The following is a 13,392-nucleotide window of genomic DNA, read 5'->3' as shown; positions in this document are numbered from 1 at the left end:
GTTAGAGAGCTGGGATTAGTCCACATGTGAGGTTCGCACATAGCCTGTGCTGTGATCGTGGGAAAAAACACACATGAGCAGATATCTTGGTGTTACCTAACCAACAGCTGGCTGCAGGAGATTGTGAGTGAATTTGCCAAATGCACATGTAGTAAATATTTCAGGAGGTGTTTTTTTGTGGTATTAAACTCATAACAGTCATCAAATGTAATCAAATGGACTGAAACGCAGATTTAAATGCTTAAATGTATTATCTCAACATCACCACAAAGCTGTAACTCTCTGTCTGATTCACAGTGTAAAATGATCCAAATTAGACAGTAGCTATAAATAGACAGTTATGTATTGGAAATGTGCTTGATTTCATACAGTATTAGGCATCAAATGACCTGTGCAGTGGTGGAAGAAGTACTTAGATCTTTAACTTCAGTAAAAGTAACAATACTATTACAAGTAGAAGTCATGCATTCAAAAGTAGTACATCAAAACATACTTCGAATACCAAAAATATAAAAGTGCTCATTATGCAGAATGGCCCCTTTCAGAGTAACATGTATTATATCATTGGATTATAATTGCATTAACGTGTACGTCACTTTAATGCTGCAGCTGGTAAAAGTGAGGTTAATCTGAATTATTTTTTCATTTATTTGTTGATTGCTGATGGAGTAAAAAGTATAAACAAGCAGAAATTGGAAATACAAGTACCTCAAAATTAAAGTATTTGGATAACGTGAAATATTGTCATAGTGACAGCACATAAAAATGTCCTGTTCATATACACTTATCTCATATCTTTCACAAATTCCTCTGGGACTCATTGTCATTAGTCGTGCTAAAATTGGCATTTTCTTTGTCATTGTTCCATTTTTACACACTCGTCCACATCCACACCTCAAATTCTGGTTCATCCCACACAAATATCACGTGTTAACAGCAGTTCAGGTGAAAGGAAAGGACAAACAAGGTGAAAGGTGATGAGAAGTCAAACATAAAAGCCAGTTCCTGCTGGACTGCGGCAGCTCGCAGGTGAGTGGAATCACACGCATCCAAACAAACTGATCATCTCACGTCTGCAGGCCTAAGCTGTTGCAGTAGACCTGCTGTATATTTACTGGTTGTATTTTTTTTTTACCATATTCACATGTTTCTGTTCTATTTGACTCTACAGGGCAGACGTTTTGTCCAGGATGCAAACCTTCATAACTTTGTGCGCTCTTCTCTCGCTCCTCTTTTCTGTCCATGCAGATGTTGTGGAACGTTTTGAGGTTTGTGTCCTTATTCCGGTTTATTCAAAAGCTTTGTGTGTGTGTGTTACATAAGTGGTTCACTTAGGAGCCTGTGTTATTTTGTTGTTTTGTCCCAGGATGTGCCAGAATGCGTGAAGTACTTCTATAAAGAGAAAGTGCCAGAGTGGGGGGCTTCTACACCCGGTGCTGCTCGTCTCTGTCAGCGCTTTGTCAACAGGTAGGGAAAGAAGAAAGACGGTTTACAGCACTATAATGTGAACTCCATAAGTGGACCCATTAAGATGTAGCTTGGTTTCATTCATTTTCTAATGCAATAATAGCTCTAAATGTTTCTCAATTTTCCATTGCAACACTTCCGATCTCCAAATACTCCAAATATATCTTTGCACCACCAGGTACCACTTTGCCACTCTGTATGACACCAACCATCGTATTGCCGTCTACTCCGCCTATCATTTCCAGCCCAGCAATGGAGGTGGCAGGGAGAGAAGGTGGTTTGTAGAGCCTCAGGTCGGTGAATACTGTGCATGTGTATCTACAGTAGTATAGAGTATGGAGAGTACTGTTTAAATCTGAGAGGTTTCGATTTGCCCTGTAGCTGGTGAACATGTCCTGGCAAACAGAGATGAAGGATGGCTACTGGCTGGGGAAAGACCACCCTGGGGTCTACTTGGGAGAGAGACAGGCTCTGAATGAGGACTACACACACTCTGGCTTTGACCGTGGTCACCTCAACCCCAATGGACACCATGCAGGTAATGGAGGTTGAACATGGGTGATTTTTGGGACTCAGGTCAGTAGGTGGCAGTAGTCACCAGCCAAAGGCATCAGTTGAGTTCACCAGGGGTGATGTACAGTATTGGGAAGTGTTGGATTATTGCTTTAAATCAGTGCTCTCACGTATTCACACAATTCACATACTTGTCATTTAAGTTAGTTTGCTGTTTATGAAATTAATGATAACCACACCACATATCCACCAAATTATGATCCAGTCTAGTACAATGGCAGCGTTCCCTTCTGCAGCTCATTATAGAAGTTCACATACATGATATTGGGAAATAATGAGCATAAACAACACCTTCACAATGCTTGTTTTGTCCAATTAATAAAATAAAAATAATTAAATTAAAACTATTATTATTAAATTATTAAAAGAATTAATAGAAAAAGCAGCAAATCCTCACATTTGTGAAGCTGGAACCACGAAATGTTTTTGCGTGAAAAATGACTATGAATTCATTTTCTGTCTATCGACTAATCGATTAATCGACTAATTGTTTCAGCTGTACTTGTATAAACTGTTGGGTATTTTAATGCATGTCACATGTTGTAACTAACTAAAGCTGCTGATGAATGTAGTGACGTAAAAAATATTTCCCTCTGAAATATGGAGTGGATGACAAGAAATTACTCAAGTAAAGTACAAGTACCTCAAAGTACAGTACTTGAGTTAATGTTACATTCCACCACTGGCATCTGGTTAATGTTAAGGATAGGCACTTGTGTAGCAACCATTATTTTGAAGATAATCTCTCCACCCAGCTGCTGCCTTGTATTTTGACCTTCTCAGGTAATCAGGTGTGCAATTATAAACAATTTTAAAGAGTACTTTTGGTGAAATCTTTAAACCAGGTAGAACGAGAATGATCCAGCTACAATAGACACATCTTCTCTCCCTTCTGCATCCTGTCAAGCCACATTTACAATAGATAAATGTATTTCTTTGGATCCACAAACCTCATTTATCACATAACTCTCCACTCCTCTCTCTTACAGTCCCTAGCCGCAATGCCACTTTCACCCTGACCAATGTGGTTCCTCAGAACCCCAAGCTGAACCAGAATGCCTGGAGGATCCACGAGTCCCAGCTCACTGACCTTTTCCGGGACAAGTGCTCCAAGGCCTTTGTGCTGGTTGGTGCCATTCCCTCTGCAGACAACTGGATTGTCAAAAACAATGTGAAGCGGGTCAACATCCCAGACTACCTGTGGAACGCCTACTGCTGTGTGGACAACAATGGCAGACCCATTCAGGGTGGTGCTGCCACAGCGAGGAACACAGAGGACAACTGGGTGGAGAAGGTCTCTGTGGATGAACTGGGAGAATTTCTGCAGCAGTTCTCCAATCAACCAGTTGGGGAGCTGTTTTACAACAACTGCAGGGCATAAAAGAGAACAGGGGGACGAAGAAAGGATTATCTTAGGTGCAATTGCTCTTTAATGTTACATTACATTTGTAGAACCACATATTGATTCAAGTGTGGTAATACAGTTAAAAAACAAATGTACTTTCACACCGCTGTCAACATGGTGTACGTTACCATTTAACAGCTTTAATACGTCCCTTATTATTCTCCTTCAACCACAAATAGATGAATAAAAATCAATAGCAGAGGGATAAAGTGACTGTTTCCTTGTGTCTTTTCCATCGACAGTGAAGGCAAAAATCAACATACAAAACTGAAAAACATAAGCGTCTGTCTTATAAATCACTTACTATGATATAATTACTGGATAATTAATAATTAATAACTGACTGCTCTCCTTACAGGTCCTCCCAGTCTCTTTTCTCTTCCTCCGTTCTTTACAAGAAAATACTGTTTTATTTGAGGGGAAATTTAGAAAATTATTGCTTTAGAGTGATGCAGCATTATTTAGCCACACAACAATGGAGCTGTACAGATTATCATCTCAGTCCATCACTTTGGTCCAGAGCGAAAGAATATGGTAAAGACATTCAGTGTCCAGAGGAGGAGTTATAACTTTTATGAATCATTACTAAATTGTAATTACGAGTTTTCAACAAGCGGCAAAATGTCAACTTGTCCAATGCGTAAAATGATGAACTCTTGTCAGCCTCCTAGAAATAGGAATAATTTCCGTGTTAACTAGTCACCGGACACCCAACATGGTTGTATGACTGTCAGGTGAGGGTGAGAATTACTGTGCATTGATAATATATGACTATTAGCATCACATTAGGGTTTATGTACCCTGAGTGCAGGACTTTGGCTTATGTGAGGCATCCATAGTTATTTGTCTTTTCAGGCAGGTATTGTTAAATGTCAAGTCGGATATCAGAGCTTTAAAAAAAACGTTTACAGTTTCACAAAGACATACGTTTGCTATTACCACGGACATAAAGTTATGTGTCCTATGATCTCTACACTTTCAGTCAGCAGCAGTCTGAAGTTCAGTCATACTGGACCATGGGGTGGTCACTCCAGGAAGGCAGGCTGGAGAGTTTCTCCTCAGTGGCTGATTCGATGGGCCAGCCCCAGGCCTTAAAGAATCCAGCCAAGTTCATCCCCACAGTCTTGGAGAAAGTCTCAGCATACAGGTTCATCTTTCCTTTGTTGTCCTTTGGAAAGTCGCTCATCTCGTGGTAGGCAGCAAACACCTTCTTAAAGGCATCCCAGCCAAACTTCTCCTGGAGCTACGCGGAAAGGGGACAGAGGTAGAGGGAAATGTGAATAGAAATATTAATATTATTATAATATTTGTTCATATTAACAAAATCAATCATCACTGAGACAAAGTGTATGGCTACCAAGAGACACTGACAACCCAGAAACTCCTCTCAAAAGTACCACAAAACACTGGAAAGCATGCCAAGTGTGGTGACTGCTATACAACTTGGATTAACACTTGGTGCGTCCACTGTGATGCGTGACTTGGAATTGAGGAATGTCTTCACGGACCACCGTCGGTCCATGCACTATACAGGTAAGGAGTACAAATGCCTGAATGAATGACAGCACAAGGTCCACACAGAGATGAGTCACCTGCAGCTCTTCTAACGGTGACTCCAGCGGTTTAGGTACTTCAGTGTTTAATTATGGATTTGCGTAATGGCAGTATAAATCTTTGGTATCTTTTGCATGTAGTAACTTCACAAATAAAATGCATGTGCTGTGATTTGCTCTGGTGCAGACATGGAGTGAGTGAGGTTTTCTTCTGTTAAGGTTAGAGTGTGTGATTAGTGATTTTTCTCTCACCTGCATATATGTCTCCAGGGCAACAAACACCTCCCAGCTGCTGAGTCTCTTGCCCCCCTTTTTATACTCTGATGCACGAGTCTTCCTTTTTGTCGAGGTCATCATGGGATGAGCCTACAGCACATTACACTTACTGATCAAGGTGAAATTACATGATGTTGACAGTGTGATCACAGTGAAAAGTTACATTTCTCCAGGAAGGATTTACTCCACCTGTTCCCTGTTAATCCCCAGCACCTCTTCATGCACATACACTGACCACAGGTTGCATGTACACTCTGTGGTGTGTGGTGGGAACCCCCAGCAGTCTCTCTGTTGGTTGTGTCCAAGCTCGTGGATGGGGCCCCACAGGCCTTCACTCCGAGCATGGTCAATGCAGACCAGCTCTGCTGCTGTGGGCCTGTGTGTCATGATAGGATAACCTGCATGCATCCAACCTGAGAAAAGTTAGAAATAAAAACACAAAATTAAAGTGGTGGGTCACTGATGAGCTCACCGTCATACAAGCGCATTTTATTTTGACTTTGGCCTGTGTGGCTCCTGCTGAGCAAACAAGAGGCATTCATATACAGTACCACAGCCACTTACCATAGGAAATCTGCACATCAGTAACAAAACGTTCCTTGCGGGGAAGTTTGTGTGGGATGGCAGCAAGATCAGCGATGCCTCTCATGATGTCATCCCAGTGCGCTGCCAGCTCGTCGGGGCGATCCAGGTCCCGAACAACATCTGACGGTACAGTAAGGATGACGTTGTCAAACTCCAACTCTGCCCAGGGCGAAGGGGCTGTGCGCAGCGAGAACCAATCAGCTGCTGTTGTCACGCCTGAAGCCAAGAGAGCATACGTGTATTCAAAAGTGAGTCTGAATTTGTGTTATTTTGAACTTTGAAAACATGCACCATGGTTGACAGGTCATAGTGAGTAGAAACTGGGCTCCAGCCATCAGAAAGTAACACCACCGAGCAACGAGCCTTAACCAGGATGTTGCATCTCCTCCTGGAGCAAGCTGGTGATATGAGTCGAGTGTGCACCTCCACAAGCCTCTTTCCTTTCCACTGCTCCTTCAGCTTCCAACCTCCACTGATTAGTGTCTCCTCCATCCAGGCCTTTGTCTGCTGCTGCCGCCACACCTTAAAAATGGCCCAGGCAGCTTAACCCAGCTGTTCATCTCCGACTCCCTAGGTCCATGCACGACCATCCTAACTTCTTTTGTGTGCTCCCTTTGGATTTGTTTGCCACATTGACTGTCTTTCTGCTGTTGAACCCGTTGAACCCCTGAACAGTTTTTCCTGCCTTGCCTCTGCATCCTGATTTTGAGTCCTCACCCGTGTGCCAGAACACTTACGCCATTGTCCCCTACTGTACACTTACCAGATTTATAATATGGTGCAGGGACAGCCATTTGCACTATGACCTCTACCCCATGCACTTGTGTTTTGGGTGGGGCTATCAGGTAGATGAGACCCCCCCACAGGTTCCACACCTGCAACATCTCTGTGGTAACAGGAAATAGCTCATGAACACATGGTGCTCTCTTCAACTCCTCATCATTCAGTATGTCTGTTTGGCAGCCTATCTGGACCTGAGGAAGACATGGAGCATGTGTTACTGCTTTGAAAACCTGTCCGAAGAGTGCAGTATAGTTTGTTATATAGTTGCATGTATGAGTAAAAGGATGTAAGGCCAGCAAGATTACCAGTACTACTGCAGAAAGTACACAGTAGCGTCATGGGATATTACTGATTGGCTTGATTTGTTAGATGGGGAATTTCTTTTAATAAAAAAACCTTGATGTTTAAATATGATTTTGTGCACTGTACCTCCCATCCCTTGTTGACAATCTCTGCTGGTATGGCCATGTAGGTCTTCATACCAGGAGAGAGGTAGAGACCTGTACTGATCCACTCCTCCTCTCCTGACACACACACACACACACACACACAAGTTTTGCGTATTTTTGCTATGCAAATGCACACACTACAATATAATCAGTTGTGCACACAAATTATGTCAACAGAACAACCCCAGTTCTGCAAATACAGTATATTACTTGGAATTACAAGTGCGTCATGCATGTGTGTCTGACCTGCTGTGTTAGCATCAATCTTGATCTTGTGGTTGTAGACAACGGGCATCAAGGGGTTGTGCTTGATGAGGTAGGGCAGGAGAGCATCAGGATCTGGGCAAACCTTGTATACCTCTGCCCCCACACTGAGGAGTAGGTGGTCTTTGGGACTCTTCACAGGGGAGCTGTCACACACCTTGAAAATGAATGACTGACGTTAAAAAAGACGTTGCTCACAGTATTTGCAACCAGGACAATGACATCAGATCCCATGCAGACATTATAGTCCTATTGGTAGTATTGTTCCTATGGTACAATTATTTGTACTAAGCAGAGTGTGGTAATTAATGCGCCTTCAACTTATATGTCCAAGGTAACTGAATCTGTCACTCAAGGCAGTGAATGCCCGAAAACAAACTGAAAAAGAAGCAACAAAATGGAATCTTCCTTATTCACAAACTCATTACAATTATAGACTATAAAGTCATTTACTGCTCACCTGTGGCATGCCTAACTTTAAGATGTCGGTGAGAGTGGACACCACCCGCGTATAGGAGGAGCAGTCACGAGCCTTCATGTGCAAGTAGTCGGCACAGTCCCCACCCAGTTTCTTAAGGCATCCCTCCTCATGCCCTGTTAGTTCCTCCCCGTGCGTTACATGACCAGCAAAGCAGCGCAGAAGGTGGAGGAAGTGGCAGGTGTCTTTGATGGCCTGGCTAGGCACAGGGGCCTTGTAGGAACCTTCCCAGATTATCTTCTCCAGCAAGCTCAAGCCCATTTTGTTCAGGATCTTATTCCCTGAAAGTGCAAGAAACCTCACTTGATCTAAGTAGGACTTTTGGACTAATGGCCAAACCTAAAATGTGGTGCTGATATTCAACATATTTGAAAGTTTGTGCAGGTCTGTTATAAAACAACAGTCTACCTTCTTTCATTACATTTGCCCACATGCACCATCTACAAGAAGTAGATGTAGGTAACAGTGGGCCATTTCCCTGATCAGACTGGCCCTGACCCTGTTGTTGGAAAAGGGTTTCAGATGTTGCACACTACCTGACAGGAACCTATTTGAAAAATAATAGAATATATAGAATATAAATTTCCCTGAGCTTGATTTTATGTGCCTCCATGTAGTGATTGTGTGGAGTCTGACTTGCGTAGATGTAGGCATGGGCCCATTGCCAACACTGTGCCTGACCCTGACTTTTTCCCTGCATTTAGATGGTGGTACCTGTGATGTATACCCATGCTACTACTTGGTACAACAACTAATGATGATGAACATCCTCAAGAACATCTTCCATAATAGACTGTACTGTACCTTTTCATCTGACTGCATTTGGGCAGTCAGCATTTTGTGGAACGCTCTACCAGACAACATAAAAAATTGCAATTCGATCAGTAGCTTTAATGCCAAATTAAAAAACTGTTAAACTACTCAGCACAGTAACCTCAGACTCTGCATTTTATTGGTTTTGCTTTGTATACAAATATCCTTGCTTATTAATTTGTCTTACATACACTTATTGCTGACACGGTGTGTTTGTGATGTACTGCTGTGTGTAATTTTGTATTATGTGTTCTATTTGTTTGGTGGTTTTCTGTCACTGTGCGTGTATTTTAATTGTGACCTGCAAAGAGACTGCAGATGAAAATGAGCTTTAACCTAACTTGTACATGGTAACATACAAATAAAATAAATACATGTCATATTATCATGGATTGTAATTGGCAGCATACAATAAAACACTTGTGATGTATTATCATACCTGAGAAATCTGTCATTGGGTTTTGCCCATGGTGTGTCTGTACCCAGTACCAGGAATGTCCACCGATCAGCAGGCCTCCTCCCTCTGCCACAAAGTTGTGGATTTCTTCCACATGTTCATCGCTATACGCTGTACACACAAATACACTCAGGTCTTCCCTGAAGTTTGACTTCTTACAATTAAACTGTGACTTGCTGAAGAGGTTAAAGGCGTGGTCGAGGTTTGGCACTACGCCAATAACCCCATTCCGGCTTTGATCCAACCAACGAATGGCATTGTTCCAAAATGGAGCCAGAGTCTGTGATAAAGGTTCATCCAAGAAAGACAGAAGTTTGTTAATCACATTTAAAAAAAATACTTGGCAGATTGAGTATACATCTCATTACTTAGCACACTACTGGTGGTCACAAATGAATGAGCAAGAAGGCTTTCTGGAAATGAAATGGATGTTTGCATCAATGTAATAGAGTCACTTGATTTGTAAAGTATTTAATTCACTTTATTATCCATAAACAGACAACAGACAGACAAGTCTCTTGAACTCTACTGAAGAGATAAATATAGTTATCCCCTCCTTTAGTGCTTTACTGTCTAACACGCATTCCAGGTGTTCAGAGTGAGAGTGGCATGCCTTAGCATATGACTGACTTGATTTCCAGACTCAAACCATTCAGTGACCCCCACATTTCTGCTTATTAAAAAACAAATTCAGACCCCACCTCTTGTCTCAGAAGTCCTTCATGTGTGATCACAACAACCCGTCCCAGGCCAAAGTAGGCTCCTGCCAAGAACGCTCGTCCATCCTTGGTGGTACCAATGGGGAAGGCAAGTGGGCCATGGACCAGAACCTCAGAAGCTACGACCCCATTCTGGAGGTCAAACTCTGACACACCTTGGAGTAAGAAGTCTAAGTCGTCCTCAAAATCTTTACCGATTCTGAATTTGAAAGGGGTAAGCGGAGAGGGAAAGAGAGGTGCCCAATATGAGAGATAGTTTATTATAGATTATTCTGATTCTGATGACCAAACATTCATGATGACCAGAGGATGAATCCTACTAAAGTTTTGGTGACCCTCTGACTTTTCCTGTAACCAACCATGAGGTTGACATTTGTGGTTTTAGTGAAATGTCGGAAACTATTACACATATTCATGGTACCCAAAGTTTGATTTCGGTGGCCCTAATAGTTCACCTACCACCAGTAGGTCAAAGTTTTTACTTGTCCAGTAAAATATCTCTATGTCAACGTGACGGATTGGCACAGAATTTGGTACAGAAGTCCATAGTTCCCGGACTATGAATCCTAATGAAGTGGGTGATGGCCTCACTTTTCCTCTAGCTAACATTGTCTATGTGAGCATGATATCATTGTTGATGTTAGCATTTAACTAAATACAAAATCAACCTCACACAGCTAGCATGGCTATGCCCTCTTGTCTTGTTGTCTTAAATTCAATTCATTAATTGAACAAAAATTCAACCAAATGTGTGCAGAAGTTTTAAGATTGACAGAAAAGCTGCCATTACACAACTTAAAACTGTTTCAAATGTGCAAAGAAAAATAAGTATACACTCACTTTACAGCCATCCAGGAAGATGGGATCTGAGGGTAGACAGGAAGGCACTCTACCGCACCATAATGGTCAGAGAAGTAGATCCCTGCCACACCAGAAACCTTATTCCCTTCAAACTGCAGCAGCGTGTTTTCCTTAGGGTGCTTTGCAGCCCAGCTCCACGCCTGCCCCGCTATCAGCACCCCTCCTCCAGCTTTCAGAAATGCCACAATGTCCTTCACGTCTCCGTCCACGGAGTAGGCGTTAGTCACATACACCCCCACATTGTTACTAAAGCGCCCCACAACTTCTGTGCGGAAGCTGGATTTGCTGAGATTATCAGCGACTGCCTGGACATTTTTGTGGACCCCCACAGAGAAGTTGTCAGATCCATCTCCTCTCAGCCAGGTCAGAGCGTTCTCTACCAGAGCAGGAAAGGTGGTCAGGTAGCCCTCATGACCCAGGACCAGAATCCTCCCACGGCCGTACAGAGAGGCAGCCATCAGGACCTGGCCTTGGCTGTTCATTGCTAAAGGAAAGGCATGGTCTCCATTCAGAACCAAGTCACTGGGAACACAGGGGCCCCGGAGGTCCAGCTCTCTCAAGCCTCTCATCAGGGACATGTAGGCCCCTTCATGGTGGTTTTGGATGGGCTGGTTAGACATGGCGAGAAGGATTGATGCTCTGAACATCAGATGAAGACAAGAGTGGAGAGCAAAAGACAACTATGCTGAGTCAGATGTAAATTTTGTTAGCGTATGAGGTTTAACAATTGTTCTTAGATGGATGTGTCATGGCTGTGCAAACAGGGTAGTTAGGCACACAGGGAAAAGGATCCAAATGTGGATCACTGAGGCAGAGTTGATGCGAAACCAGTGCAAGACTTACAGGATGGTGAGACAGAACAAAGGTCAAAACCGCAGACGGAAGTTCAAACAGGCAAACAGGCAAACAAATCCGACAAGGAGCAGCCAGGAATCAAAGTCCAGTAGCCAGGCAAAGAAACAGGAAGCCAAGACATAAATCACACATCACCATAACATACAATGAACTGGCAAAGGAATGAGTGGAAGACCCAAACTACATACTAAACAAGGGTGGAAAAACAAGACACAGTCCGGGCAGAGCATGCAGTCAAAACTGGCAGGAAACACACAAACGCAGTAAGTGAGGTAGTCTGAAACAAGAGGAGAGGGAGGTAACAAAATAAAACAGGAAACATGAAACTAAACACATAACTTAGGAAGCAAACTGTGACAGAATGGATGTTGTGTGAGTCAGGCTGTTTATGTTACACATCTATAACAATAAAGTGAGATCAACAAAATATCGATCTGCAACTTCAGCTTCAGAGACAAAAAGTATATACGGTAACGGTAACCCAACAAAAATCAAAAAGTTATATTTTTTACCTGAAAGTTAAGTTGTTTTTCTGCTTGTTTTATTACACTGTGTCCCAACAGTTTCCCAAACTGGCAATCCACCAGGAAAACTACCACACAGGACAGAAGAGTGCATATAAATGAGAGCAAGAGCAGGAGGGACTATTTAAATGAAAAAGGTAAAGACAAAAAAAGGAGGGACTTCAGGCTGAGGCTAATGGGAGAATAATCACTGGACAGAAGTGACTACTACGGTCACCACTCTGTGTTTGTTTTCACTCCTCAGGGCTTACTTATGGGGCTTGAAACAGAGATACATCTTTACTGTGACTATATAAGAAACCTGTTCATCCAGTCAAAAAAAGTCAATATTTGTGGATGCTAAGACTCTAATGATAATATATTGACCATGAAATGTCACATTTGTGTATATAGTTCTTGAAGAAACCTATGATGATCTTGTGTAACGCAAGAGAAATCTAATACAATCTATGGAGTAATGTTAAACAGCCATTTTAATTTTTGTGGTAGAGAAAGAATCATAAGGTCAGTCATGGGAAATGATCCCCGCTGAGCAGGAAGATGAGAAGTCCCAGATGTTGATCTGGCTAAAAGAAGAATAGTTAATGCTGGAAGAGTGTAACACTAGATAAAGTATAGGTTTATTTCTTTGTCAAAACTGAGTTGTTATTATTGACACCCTCCTGCAAAGCTATCATTATAAATGTATAATGTGATATTGCCACAAAAAAATCCCCAAAACCTTGGCATTACAGGTGCTGCATTGACATCAAGTCAGATATCAACCCTGGACATCAAAGAACCCCACAACTTAGTTGAAAGTCCAAACTACAAAGGTCATATATCAAATATCCAAACAAAACTAATAGCTTTTATTCAGCCATAGCTTAAAGACTGTGGATGTTTGCTTGCTTTGTGGGAACACTTTCAGCCCTGAGCTACCTCCCCTATAATCAAATGCACAGACTCTGTTATAATGGAAATGGGTGCTTACTGTACATCACTAACCAACAGAGTTTGTGTCAAAAACAACGGCTGAATCAATTTGATTCTTGCAAAGAATACTGTGGAAATACTCTTAAACTCAATGTTGTGGGAAGACATTTTCACGCCTCCCCCGTTACCTCCCAAATACCTCACTTTTGTTCCCGCCTCCCACATTTGCATAAACTTGCACAACAACAAATGCCCTTGAAAATCCTGCTCTTCCTGTTTTGGAGTACGGTATGTTGTCTGCTGGACTGCAAGTCTTGATGGGTAACGTGTCCTGATCATAAAGCTTAATTAGTGCACAGCTGGACAAGCACTCGGCACACCCTTGCTTCATGAGAACACGCTGTATGACATTGTA

At 42.3% G+C, this 13,392-nt stretch overlaps 2 protein-coding genes across 2 annotated transcripts; one reads left to right on the top strand and one right to left on the bottom strand.

Moving 5' to 3' along the window:
• Nucleotides 1-524: 524 nt before the first annotated feature.
• On the top strand, nt 525-3,421 carry LOC139285513 (endonuclease domain-containing 1 protein). Its single transcript, XM_070906080.1, has 6 exons — nt 525-546; nt 1,249-1,268; nt 1,367-1,467; nt 1,646-1,760; nt 1,849-2,005; nt 3,030-3,421. Exons 1-6 carry the CDS (start codon nt 525-527, stop codon nt 3,419-3,421), a joined length of 807 nt encoding a protein of 268 aa, XP_070762181.1.
• Nucleotides 3,422-4,418: 997 nt separating this feature from the next.
• LOC139285336 (TRPM8 channel-associated factor homolog) lies at nt 4,419-11,303 on the bottom strand. Its single transcript, XM_070905888.1, has 11 exons — nt 10,663-11,303; nt 9,805-10,021; nt 9,086-9,383; nt 7,816-8,114; nt 7,338-7,512; nt 7,072-7,166; nt 6,623-6,833; nt 5,839-6,075; nt 5,464-5,687; nt 5,251-5,364; nt 4,419-4,688 (listed from the first exon to the last, which is right to left on the bottom strand). Exons 1-11 carry the CDS (start codon nt 11,301-11,303, stop codon nt 4,446-4,448), a joined length of 2,754 nt encoding a protein of 917 aa, XP_070761989.1. The 3' UTR covers nt 4,419-4,445.
• Between the last annotated feature and the right edge of the window lie 2,089 nt (nt 11,304-13,392).

The sequence above is a fragment of the Enoplosus armatus genome, chromosome 5, assembly GCF_043641665.1.
Source record: "Enoplosus armatus isolate fEnoArm2 chromosome 5, fEnoArm2.hap1, whole genome shotgun sequence".
Lineage (NCBI taxonomy): Eukaryota > Metazoa > Chordata > Actinopteri > Centrarchiformes > Enoplosidae > Enoplosus > Enoplosus armatus.
Note: the sequence above shows the minus strand (reverse complement) of the source record. Positions and strands in the feature narration are given on the sequence as shown.